The sequence below is a fragment of the Rhodnius prolixus genome, unplaced genomic scaffold (genome assembly GCF_049639745.1).
Source record: "Rhodnius prolixus isolate KJV_2025 unplaced genomic scaffold, Rpr scaffold_2, whole genome shotgun sequence".
Classification (NCBI taxonomy): domain Eukaryota; kingdom Metazoa; phylum Arthropoda; class Insecta; order Hemiptera; family Reduviidae; genus Rhodnius; species Rhodnius prolixus.
Window position 1 is genome coordinate 44,609,041 of NW_027411592.1, and position 13,747 is coordinate 44,622,787.

The 13,747-nt window shown below is 34.2% G+C and overlaps 1 protein-coding gene across 12 annotated transcripts in view; it reads right to left on the bottom strand.

Annotated features, from left to right (window-relative positions):
• The window catches only part of LOC141449739 (discoidin domain-containing receptor 2-like), a 556,155-nt gene that overhangs the window by 16,545 nt on the left and 525,863 nt on the right, over positions 1 to 13,747 (bottom strand). For all 12 annotated transcript variants that reach the window (XM_074119460.1, XM_074119461.1, XM_074119458.1 and 9 more), the window contains 3 exons: positions 3,289 to 3,399; positions 2,708 to 3,109; positions 1,009 to 1,172 (listed from right to left, as the gene is read on the bottom strand). In XM_074119460.1, coding sequence (XP_073975561.1) covers positions 1,009 to 1,172; positions 2,708 to 3,109; positions 3,289 to 3,399 — 677 coding nt within the window. The remainder of the gene's footprint in view (positions 1 to 1,008; positions 1,173 to 2,707; positions 3,110 to 3,288; positions 3,400 to 13,747) is intronic.

Here is a 13,747-nt window from a genome sequence, read left to right on the forward strand (position 1 = left end):
TGATTCAAAATAGTTAGCAAAGTACATGTGTTTTACAATAGAAATGGAACAGAGTTGTGTGTACACTAAACAAGCACTATTTCAGCCAACAATAACAATAGAGAATATGCACCCCATTGTTTATCCTGCTATTCTTGTAGGTTTCTTATTGTTCACTATTCTATCCTCTTCTATCGAGAATATTCTTCCCCTTTTTTATGCACACCGGAAGGTTAGGTTTATTCTGCCAGTATCCTACCAGTTTTGTACTTCTAGCCTTTTCCCTTCTTCCTTCTTCTTCCACTACACTGATTTACGCGGCTACCAAGTGACATCCTCAGACCTCCATTTCCCGCCACAGGTTTCCTGAAGTCGCTTTTCTTGAAAATAATTCTCTCTACGTTGTTTGTTTTTTTTTTTTATTATTATTTCTTTCTTTCTAGTACAAAGAAAATAAGGCAACCATTGTCTAGAATCGATTTATGAATTTAAATAATTAAACGTATTAAACACGCCATACACAAAAATAATTAGGAAGGATAATTTCTGTTCTTCTATCCTTTCATTCTTAAAACGAAATCAGTTAAGTTTGCTAAAATCATAAAATTTGAAAAACAAAACAGAAGCGAGAGTAATACAAACATTCCAATTTTTCTGCAGAACAAATTCTCAATTACTTAATAATTCATTTTAACAATTAATGTCCCAAATAGTTAATTAATTAACACCAAGTGATGTATTTAAATAATACCATTTACCTAAATTGTTTGTTCATTTTTTACAAAGAGAAACTAACTAAACTAACTTACGTCTTGCACTACATTTGCTAAAGTGAAGTGGAAATTCCTACACCAAACTGATTAGATTACCTCTGATCATGAATGGTATTCCGATTCCAATCAGGAATACAATAAACAAGCATACTAAGCAAATCAAAGATAACATCCAGTACCGCGGACTGAACCATATTTTCAATTTATTAATTTTTTAATTATATTATATATATATATCTAATAAAGTTAAGTATACCTTTTTATTTTTATCTTCTTTAGAACGGTTGGTACTAGCGGTGTTCCTAAGATATAGACTGTCCTTGTCTTGTATGAGCGGTACTGTCGGGGGAGCATCGCTGGATAGCAACGGTAATGTACCTCCGGTGTTTACGTCAGGCACGGCATAGTCGTAGGAGGTATCTGCAAATCAAGAAATTGCAAGTTAAATGTGTGAAAATTAATTAACATTTAATGACTTGATCATTTCATTAGATTGATTTAGTTTAGCTTGATTGATTGGGTCAATTAAATATCTAAATATCAACTTCTCTGGAAGTCTAAATGATGATTTGATGCCTTCAAGTATTTGGATATTAGAGATAGGAGCCGGATGGTCACTAAACACACGCGTATCTCTCTCGATGGGATGGAAATATTGGCCACACGAACCTCAATGAAAAATTTGGGTGTACAATTTTATGATAATTATTTTTGTAAACGCTGTGTATCACAGAAATAGAATTCTGGAATTAAAAATCCATTAGGTTTTGACTTATAAAACTTCTAGCGATATTCGCTTGGAATTATTTAAAATTCTAGATCACTCTCCAAAGAAGCGACTACGATTCGTGCCTTATATACTGTAAGAGACTTGGAGGTGTAGTCAATTGGCGCTATACACCTTACTTCGTAAAATCGGTGTAGAAATAGTTATTGAAAGCTGTAAAGCTAAAAAGTCTGTAAAAAATTACGATGAGGTTTTACTTAACTTTTTTTAAGAGCCCTACCTGATGAGACATAGAATTAGAATCTAGACTAAAAAAAGACAACATTGGGAGAACCAATAATCTCTTTGAAGATCATGGGAAGCAAGTTCAGAAGTTCTATGTTCATTATTGGAAGTGTCTAGAAAATTTACGATGCATTTTTATCTATTGGACTTTTAGCAAAATTTTGTGTTAAATCCAAATAATACGGCCGTAATCAATTTGTTAAAATCTACATCCATCGCAGATGTTGAGTAATAGAAATTTGAGCAGGAAAGTATCGATTGAATGGTGATTACAAGTGGCAAAATACTATTAAGAACCTCATTCGCCCCTTGAATGTCGAGGACCTTTGATTTTTCTTAGTTTTGATCCATACCACTGGCTAATTAGTTCATATCCTGCAAATAAAACAACGTTCAAAATATAGACATGAATTTCGTTTATACTTTCTTACTGATGAAATCTTTCTTATTTGGTAAGCATGGTGTACCTGGTTACGTGTTAGTAAGCATAAAATTTAATTTTTTGTTCGGTACGTAAACCTGTTTCTTTATTTTTAAATTCTTTAAGTAAATAACTTTTTTCAAATTTCTTTTTTTACTGTTAGATTCTGAAAAGGGGAATGTCGCCCAACTTCGGACAGGCTTGAGGAGGACCAGGTTCGAAGCCATACATAGGATATGTATTCCTTGAGGGCCTTTACTGCTCAATGTCGATAGTGTTTGTATGCTCGTCTCTGCGTTGCAAGAAGGCCATTGAATACCACTAGGCGATTCATGATTAAAACAAGAGATTGTTGAATTGTGAACAACTTTTGACGACTATGATTCACACTGGATCGCAGATGTTTAATTGAAAAGGTTTAAATAACCAGCCCAACTTTTAAAGCACTAAATAAATAATTGAATTTTCTCAATTGACTCTATAATGTTAATAAAATACCAGAAAATTTAATCTATTAATTACCTGAAGGATGTGGAGTCTGTTTATTCAATTGGTCCCTCATTTCCATAACGACTGTGCTGTAGCTGTAGTAGGGAGCATATTTTAATGCTTGATAAGGTTCTTGATATTCGTCGCCCTTAATATCCATTAAGAGAGCAGTATCTGCGCCACCAGCAGCCATAGGTAATGTTCCTTTAGAGCTGTAGGCTTTCTCCGCTGTACCACAAGACGAATCAGAGCTTAAACCTCCTCCAGGACCAGTTGCACTGCCAAGCGCGGTTTTAGCTGCCAAAGGTGATGCAAAACATTTACGCTGTCGATGACGCGATATCATCACAAACATACAAACCGCTAGCGAGATAGACACAGCCATCAGTATCCCAATAATTACAGCCATGTACGTATGGTCGTCTTGCTTGGCCACTGTAAACAATGTACAGAATTAAGGTCTGAATAAATAACTATGAATTTTGAATAACGAAACTTTGGCAGGCAAACCAACCAGCTGGAACTTTTCTTTTTTATATTTAAAAATTCATATTCATAAATGCATTCTGCGTTACGTAAGTGGAAAATAAACAAATGCAAATAAGAGTTAGTACCTGGTATTTCCGACTGGGGACGGTTCTGCTCTTTATCCACGAACACATCGCTTTGTACCGGCAGATCTGGGTTGGGTGGTGATTCAACTGTGAAGTTACCATGGGCTACGTCTGGGGGAACAAAAAAATGTAAATTTTAGATTAACCGCATCAGAAATAAGTTGGGAATACTCATCGATATTAGCCTCAGGCTATTGGCTAATATACCTCAGGCAAGGTAACATTAAAATCTTTAGTATAAAAATAAATGATTTTTGGATTCCCCCTCCTTAAAAATTCATATAAATAGAATAAAGTATTTTGTTTGTTGGCAGATTTTTTTTTAGAATCTTTATTTCATAAATTTTGAAGATTTGACAATTGTTTGTTGCATTGCACTTTTTAGAATAGAATAGAATAGACAAGAAATTTATTATTCTGGGATGGGACCATTGTTCCCTAAGAATAAATACAGGTACAAATAGAGGCCTTAACAGTTTGGCCGTGTTTAAAAGAAAATAAATAAATAAATATTTACAAAAAGTGAAAATAAAAATAACAGCAGAAATTAAGGAAATAAATTAAAACAATTAGAATTTCGGAGGAAGCTGAATAGAAAGGAGATAACTGAATAGACGGGATTTAAAGATACGTAGATAGGGTAGGAGCATGGCGGACAGATGATGGTAAGGAGTTCCAGAGAGAGGTAGCACGTAATAGAAAGGATTTGTCAAAGGAAGAGGTACGGTGAGAAGGAATATAGAGATCAGATGAGCGAGATCTGGTATTACGGGAATGTATCAAGGATTTAAACTTAAGGAGTTGAAAATATAGGAAGGCCTTTGAGACTGGATGACTTGAAAAAGGAAAGAAGCCAAAAGATATTGGCGGCGATAGACAGGAAAAAGCCACTTCAACTCATCGTAGCAATGTGAAATGCGAGAGTCTCTGGAAATGCTGAAAATAAATCTTATGAAGCAGTTCATGAGGCGCTTGAGCTTAGCTTCAATATCACCAGAAAGACCGCCATGCACTAAACAACCGTAATTTTTACTGAAGAGATCACATCTTTGTTTCTTCACTTCTTTAAAGGAAAGGCTAAAAAAAGGCTAAAGGCAGTTTCAAATTTTCTAAATCTAGATTTATAGGGAAATTTAATTTTGTATTCTCTTGGGATATTTTTTTTTCAACAGGAATAACTACAAAAAAAAAAAAGAAAATGTCGTATTTAGTTTAAAAAACTGCAGGTCTCTAAGAGAAATTGAAATTGATTCCAGAAAATTTACTATTAGTTCTTGGAGCTCGAAACAGATCCCTGCCAGCTAACACTTCAATATATTCGGATAAAGGGAATTCCAGCTTGAATCACGGGGTTTATTGTGGAACTCGATGAAAACTAACTACCTAAAAAAATTGGTATCTAGTTGGATCAAAGTAGACTGGAATCTAAGCGTTATTCTGGTAATTTTGAATGAGAATTGTAGCAAGATTAAGATAATATTTATATCTTCACGTGACGATCCCATGATGGTCTTGAATTATATTATATATTGAACTGACTTGATGTGTTAGATCAGTGCGCGCTACTATATTTTCACCAGAATATTATTAAACACAGTTTTTTTCTTTTCATTAATTTTAATTAAAATTACAATCACTAACAGATAACAACATTATTACTAGTTCACGTTCAATTGCGAATACCATAGGTAAAGCTAAATAGACCTAGGATTGTATAAACTTTAAAAGAAATTAATCTTAACGAACGAGTTGCAGAAATGCTTAACATGAAAAAATCAATAAAGTTTGATAAACCAGCCAACAATTGTCTGCCTTTATCAGACGGCACATACCATCTTACCTGGTATGCCGTTTAATAGGTTTGCCAAGCAGGGAATGCCAATATTGCATGCACCTACAGGGAATACACGAGGATGGTATACAACGGAGTGGAATTGTATTGTTTTCATCTCCCTTATGGACATCATACACACATGAACAGAATGCCTGCATGATGGACCCCGAAATACCCTCTACGTAATATCAGGGTTTTTTTTCCTCCCATCTACTTTCATAACACAACCCTGTTCCTTCCGCCTACTCCCTGAACTACATCAGTTGTGGTGCAAAGGAGGAGAGGCAATGACCCTCCTCACTCAGAGAGCTCATCACTTTCTCTACTGATGTTCCACTCTTTTATACTTGCAAACACAAACGAATTTAAGAGCACGTATTTACAAGGACTTAGAGAATTCCAAAACTGACACATACTTCGAGTTCCTTCTAGTCGTTCGTTAACAAAAGAGATTATGCCCAACCGACCTTAACGAACCTTTTGTGAAGCTTCTTGGTGAACAACACAGAGCGCCATTGTGGAAGTGATGTGGGAACATTAATCGAAAAATATGCAAATTATTTTTTCTTTTCTTAGTCCCTTTTAATCTGTTAGTCGAGTTAGGTTAGGTTATATCAGAAGGTTAGGTTAGGTTATATCAGAAGGTTATTGTTTCAACATTTCACCTTCCGCTAAACTGAATTCTTTAGCATTTTCTTTCTTACTGCAGTTTTACCATTTCTTTCTTTTTCTCTTTATAAACCCTTTTAGGAATTTTAGACTGGTTTATTTAAAAAAACTTTAACGTTGAATGCTAATCTCATTTCTATATTGTATCTTTACTTTATTTTAACTCTAATCAGGGCCGGATTTTCCTATAAGGCTAACTAGGCTTCAGCCTACGGCCTCATTCATATTGTTAGCAAAATTAAACTTACACTACTCTAAAAACGGTGAATACTAAAACACTGAACCGAAAATAAGGAGAAATCCTACGCATATGATCAATAAACTAACATAAAAATGTATTGATTAAGATCAACGCGTTTGGCTCATTTGGTCTGTTCGTTTGTATATACTAAATTGCACCAAAGTATATAGTTCATATGTTCACTGATCGTTATGGCAAATATTATCTCTCATGTAATTTACAAACTTAAAAATGGGAGGTGAAAGGGCCTCATAAGTGGAATAGCCTAGGGCCTCTTTTCATCTAAATCCGGCCCTGTCTCTAATAAGAGAATGCAAAAAAAAATTGAAAAATCTATCAATAAAAGTAAAACAAAAACCAATAAATGTCACGAAATGTTTTTGATCTATAAAAATTTACTATATTTAGACAATTATAAGGTCTCCTTCAAAATTATCAATTCAAGACTATTAAAAACTACGAATTTCGTATTTTAGGCTGTTCTAGAAGGAATCTCTTAGGAAGAGAATTGGCGCTCCTAGGATCCTTATTTTTACTGTAACATTTATTTTAAGAAATAATTATATCGGTATGTTGATTTAGAGTAGTCATCCAGTGACTTCATGAACACTCTTAGCACAAGGAGTAATGAAGTCACGGAAAAAGTAGATCACGAGAAAAGCAAAGATTACCTGGAGAAAATAATATATTCTGTTTCTTCAAAAAATCTGAACGCGATTTGTTGTAAAGGAAGAAAAGTTGGCGAAAAAAGCGAATTAAATCTAGAATAAGGTGAGAGCAAAGTGAGATTGGATTTAACAAGAAAAAAGTCCAACTGTGGACTATATCTAGATGTTTTTCTTTTTCTGGGCTTAAAAATCCAGAAGAGATAGAAGGCAGATCAGATTTATATTTACTGCTAAGAAGAACAAGATCCCATAATAACATTACATCGAATAATTAGCTGAGAAATTCAATACGAATAAAAGATAAACAGCTCAACTACTAAAAAAAAAAAATCAATTTCTTAAACCAAAGGACGTCTATCGAAGGAGAAGAGTGCCGTGGGTCAAGTTGGTGTCAGTGAGGCGTTATCTTTACAACAACTGTATTAGACCTCAAATCAACACCAACGAATAATGAATAATTCATATGATAAAGGCTCTCCAAATGGCAGTAAGAGGGATAGAAAGTGCAAATTTAATACAACACAAGATAATTCTGAAGTTCTTGTTATTGTTGTTGATGAAGACATCTTCAAGATGTTACTATTAATTTACTTCGCAAAATCTCATGAATATTTCATTATATCTACTTTACTATGATTTATATTATATCATTTAGATATTCATTTTTCTTAAATTCTTCATTCCGGCTAAGTTAAACATCTCTATATCGACAAGATTTAAACACACTTTTGTGGCAAATAAAGTAATCATTTTTCAAATTTCCAAGACAATGTGAGTTTTTGTTTAATTCTTAATTATTTCCCAAAGAATTATCCAAGCAATTCTTTAGATACAGCAAATCTATCTATCTACCTATCTAATTGGCGTTACGACCCTTGGTGGGTCCTAGCCTCCCCAATGAGTCCATTCCATAGTTCCCGGACATTTGCAGCCGCTTTCCGATTTCTCACCTTTAGCAGGTTTCTCGTGTCACTGATGACACCATCCTCCTATCTCAACTTTGGTCTGCCTACTCCTCTCTTTCCGCCTATATCCATCTCGAGCGATCTTCTGGGAATCAATCCGCCATCCATTCTCGCAACATGCCCCGCCCAGCTCAGCCTTCCCAACCTTATCACACGTACCACATCCACCTCTCCGAACAGTTGATATAGCTCCCTATTTCGTCTCCTTCTCCACACATCTCCCTCCTTCACAGGACCGAAAATCCTTCGAAGGATTTTTCTTTCTAAGATCAGGAGCCTGTCCTCATCGACTCTGGGAATTGTCCATGTCTGAGAGGCGTACGTCAAAACTGGGCGAATCAATGTTTTATATAGCCTCACTTTCGTGTTCCTAGAGATCAGGCTACTCTGGTTTGCCTAGAGATACAGCTAAAGTTAATGTAATTAACTGAATTGTAATCGTATTTCCAAGAGATATTAACAGTTATTCAAATGGACAAAGATTCATGAAGTTAGTTACAAAGGTTTTACCCAAATTTCTTTACTATAGTAGTTCAAATATCTCTTTCTTATTCTTAATCTCCTTTTAATCCTTATTTGTTTAATTCTATTAGTTTAATTCGATTAAGAATTAAACTAATCCAATTGATTGATTGTATGATCTATAAGCTAAGAAATAAAGCGGTTCTACATTTAATGCCAATGTCAATAATGGAGGGTATGTGAAATAAAATGGACGATATGTCGATGAATGAAATTGCTGATATAAAGAAACTAATATCTAAACATGATGATTAAGTTGCTATTAGTTAACCTGAGTTACTTTTTATCATCGTACAAGAAATGGAAGCATGGACACTAGACATTGGACATGACCAAAACATATTACCTAAGAGTAATTAAGTATAACTCATTTGAATAAAAACCTTTAGCTTTCATAAATAGTGGTAAAGTTCTTTTTTTTTAAGAATTTGCAAATTTCGCACTTGAAAATAAGCGAGACTTTCGCCAATTCCTGTTTTTCAAACCAAAATATCCTAACAACTTGGTACCAGCAATAGAAAAGAGATGGGAAACTAACATGAGATGCGCAAATGATTGCTTCAGTATGTCACAAAGTCCAAGAACTAGCAGTAGAAAGTAAGGAAACGCCGTGTCTGGTCTATCAATCAAAGTTCAGCTAATATTTAATTCTGTAGTTATAAAAGTGTTCCCAGAAATTGCAATGAAGTTAACAATTAATAGTTAAGGATGGATTTTTTATACAAATGCAAGTTTTATAATCTTAAATTGTTGCGATTATTTGGATGTCAAATGAGAATCTCCTTTGAGAAATACTTTTTATGATTCCTAGCGGGAGAAAAAAACAAGTTAAATTTTGTTTTGCTGGCGCTTATCTGCCTAACCTGTAACTAGCTACAGCTAACATTATTAATCCATTCTGGATTGAGAAATTTGGACTCCTATAGCTAAGAAGTTTGGGTAAAATCTTTGTAACTAACTGGCGCTCTTGATGAATCTTCGTCCATTTGAATAAATGTTAATATCTCTTGCAAATACGATTACAATTCAGTTAATTACATAACTTTTGCTGTATCTAAAGAATTGCTCGGGGTAATCCCTTGGGAAAACGTACAATTAAAAAATTAAAGCAGGAAAGGAGAAATATACGACCTAAGTAATATTTATAATAATGGGCTGCTGTTAAATTATGTGATGTGAGTTTTTAATGAGGCATCCAGGGAGAAAATTGCGAACAAGTTCACGTTGTATGTGCGTATGTTGAGAAGCGTTAACGCGCTATGTGCTTTTGTTTTAGTCTGGGGTATAAGGGGTGCCGAGGGAGAGAAAGGGAATCAGGAAGAAGAGTGGCTATTGCCCATGCTTGGGTGGCTGCAAAGCTCTAGGTAGGTAGATATTCAAAAAAAAAAAGAAAAAAAAAGTGGCTATACAGCGGACGGTCATATCCTATTATACGGTGGCGGACAATCCCTAGGGACTGTCCAGGCTTATTCACTATTCATTAAAAACAAAACTCCATTCGCTACAATTACGCACACGAGGAAACACAGAAGCTTATTCGCTCAGAAGTTGACAGCTTCAATGTTTTATTTAATAAGCTTCACCCACTCATACTTGCTCGTCATACCAACGCACACTGTTGCGTTTAGATAAGGCCGCGATGCATTACCTTTTTTTTTTATTTTTACGGCATGGCCCTTCTCAAATCCCTCGGCGACTTTAGGTCAAATTTTTGCTACAGAAGTTCCAATTTTTTCTGATAGTTTTGTTTTATTACTTGTTGTTGTTGATGATGATGATAAGGGGGAAAAGTAAGGGAAGGGTTGAAACGCAGTCTGCAAGGGTGCCCGAGGGGAGTGCAAATTAGTGTTATTAATATTTCCTGTCCAGACGTAAAAGAGGAGACCACTTACTGGTCAAATATGTTTAGAGAGTGGCAAGGGGGGCCACTGCAAGGCAGATGTCGGTCCTTTTTATTCAACAAACAGCCCAACTGTGCCTCATCTACTGAAGCCACAAAGCACCACTTCCGGTAGCGTTCCTAGCAGGGAGAGTGTAGAAAAAAAAAAACTTTTGCGAGAATTATTTTGATAAATGAAAACAGGAATGGCTACTGATAAATAGAGCCATCTTAGCCATGGGTATAATTCCTTCTAATAGTTGCCTCCCATTACGAATCCTAGATTAAACTTAAATGCCAGAACAAGACAAAAAACTTATGCTCCCAGCCGAATGTATATTTGAGCCGTTTATTTTGAAATCGGGGCAAGTCCATTTTTGAAAAAATTGAAGATAATGGTAATTATAGATAAAACTTAGTATGATCTTTTTATCTGTAAACAATTTAAAGTCAAAAAAATTTAGAATCCTAATATTTGGGAGATGGAAGTTTTAGCTCTTAACAATATTGTAAATATGTTTAATTTGAAAATGGTGCAAGACCATCTTAGGTTGAAATTATTTAACCCTACAGCAAAATTTAACTCCGGTTGCTGTAAGGTGAAGCAAAAGTGATGGTTTAACATCATGTCTGTTTTTATCTATCTATCTTTGATATTAGTAACCAGTGATTGTACAATATTTCATAAAATTAATTATTATTTCATAATAATAAGTACATCTTAATTTTGTGTTTCGATAATACCAACACAGGGAAATTTGAGTACTATTTATTGGCTCTGAAAAACTGTAAATTGTATAACATTCGACTTATACTATCGGCTATCAAGTAAGTTGTGTTGTTTTGTGCTCGGTGTACGAAAAAAGTTTCATTATTTGAAAATTAATAACGGATTGTGGTTTATTTTATAAAAAGAAAAAAATGGCTGAAACCGATCACAACGGTAATTATAACTCTGATGCATCTGAAATTGAATTTGGTAGGTAACAAAAATAAAATAGAAATACTTTTTTGGGTAATAACGCCATTTCAATAAAATCCTCATTTGCAAGTAATTTTATTATGTTTGTAGAAATAAGACCCATGACAATCGGTAATAAAAGAAGAATCTTGGAATCAGAATCTGAATACGAAGGCAATTCGGACCAAAATGATTCAAAGAATTCAAAAAAAGAAGAATAGTTGAACTATTGATTAGTATTTCGTTTTTATTGTTAAAAAAATACTGATCCGACTGAAACACTATCCATTTAAATCAACGATTACAATAATTCATTAATTTTGAAAGCGAGGCAAGTCCATTTAGTTATAATAAAATCTTTATTTTTCTTAGCCAGCACTATAAACACTATTGGATTATAAACTTACATTATCTAACACCACAAAATACAAAAAATATGTCCATTAATATTTACCAATATTTTTAAATTTATTGAAACGCAAAACCTTAAATTTTTTCGAAATAACAAAAAAATGGACTTGCCCCACTTTCAAAATAAACGGCTCATTTGATAGTTACAAATATTAGTATTGATAAACTAGAATCACCTAAAACTAGGTTCTACGTATATTTCCTACTTATGCAAATTAATTTAGTTTTACAACCTAATTTGAAATTAATGAACTTATTTAACGACAAAATATGTATATTAGTTGCAGAAACATTAGCAGTGTGTTTGGTGAGCTCTAAAGATCTAAAGATAAGCTATATACTGATTAAGTAAGCTAAGCAGAGAGGCAATGCTTGCATACCAAAAGCAGAAGGAAGACCAGACAGTAGATGAAGAAGTGTGGAGGAGTGGTAGCATTCACTTCCTATATGATTAATTCAAAGCGCATTTACATTCGACAGGAATCAGCACTATGGTACCTTGAGAGCTGCGGTGGGTTCTCCTGCTCACCTCTTATTCCACGTGTGTCCGAATGGAAAACAGCCCTCAGAGGATATCTGCTGCTTCTACAGTAGAAAGGTAGTGGGAATTGAAATGGTATATATATACAGATATACCTGGCACTTCTGGCTTCAGCCCTTCTACTCTGGGCTTCGCATCATCCTCTACCGCCATCTCTATCTCTCGCTTACTTTCTGAAGAGATAAACTGCCTCGTATTTTCCTCTTACTGAAGGTTTTTCTTTTTAAACCTGCCCCCCAAAGAAAACCTCTACTAACACGTAGATACTGACGCTATATCCTGCGTACCACCACCAACTTATACATTCTCACTCAAAACAGTCCCAAACACACACTTTTTTTTATAAAAATAATCTTCAACATTCATTGAACGGTGCACTTTTATGGTAAATGCCCTTACTTATTTATCTAAAAGAAATTATAAAATAATATTGGTGAATTAAGTTTTTTATAAGTTTGGATGTAGAGGTTAGGATATGAACAAATATAAGTGTAATACCCAAAGCAAAAATCTTGACGCTTAAAAAGCTGACTTACGACATTTGGTGCCATATTTTTGCTACAGACGCTTTCCTTTGCCACCTGAACTATGTCATGGAAATAAGCAAAAGAAAGTAAAGTAAAACCCATTTTTTCGGGTAAGGCGGGCTTTACGTCCTCCTACCTAAATTATGTATGATGAACGGAGACGAATAGCAAACGTACTTTACTAAAAATGTTCTCCTATTAACCATTAAGTGACATCCAGCAACAGATCCCAATGCTGCAATAATCATAGATTTGTGGTCCTACGATAGAATTAATTAGTCAAGTTAATTCCAGTAAAAAATAACTGGTATATGGCAGGGCTTATTAAATTTTCGCACTGTTTTATCAAATGTTCCTGACAAACTTTTGTATCAACACATTTGTCTTGAGTTTACTTTAAATCTTAGTCTCTTTAAGCTTATTGAATTTTCACGAAGAAATAAAATTACTGACATTAATTTACTGTAGACATCGAAATACTGTACCATTAATTTTGACCGTTGTAAAAAATTGAATCATCTCGCAATATAAAAATGTTCTTCTTTTGATTATTTACTTAATTAAATTTAAAAAGGGGATTTCATTAAATTCAACTATTGCATATATAATAATAGTTTCGGAGATAAAAATAAACCTTGTTACTTATTTACTCAATACATCTGTTCATTTCTACATCTTAGAGCAGAAGTTTGCCAAACGGTTTAAAATTATATAAATGAACAGAACTTCCGTTCCTATTTCACTCTGCTGTAATATTTGTTACAAATTTAGAATACGCATTCAGATTTGACTGATCGCAGAAGGATGTGTTTAATCTCTCTAAAATATAGCAGGAAATGTCAGATGTATCAATTTTTATTGATAACTCCTCTCTTGAATTCTTTCTGTGACACTTCCTTAGATAATTAACACTATAAGCTATGAGCGAGCCAACTCCCAGCCAAATATCGCATTAAATAAGTTTACAATTTAGTTATTATATTTTGCCTCCATGCTTGTAACTCATAGGCAGCCAATCCGGATACGAATTTGTTTCGAGTTAATAATTTCCTAGTTTTTTAATTCTTTATTTTTACTCCAAGTTCATGTGTTTTCTCCCAAACTGCTTTCTTGCCGATCAAACCGAAGCTACATTTTGGCCAGCAAAACTGTTTCAAGATACATGTCCAATGCTCATTTACATAATCTCATAATCATTATCCACAGCCTATGCCAGTGATGGCGAACCTATGACCCGCGCA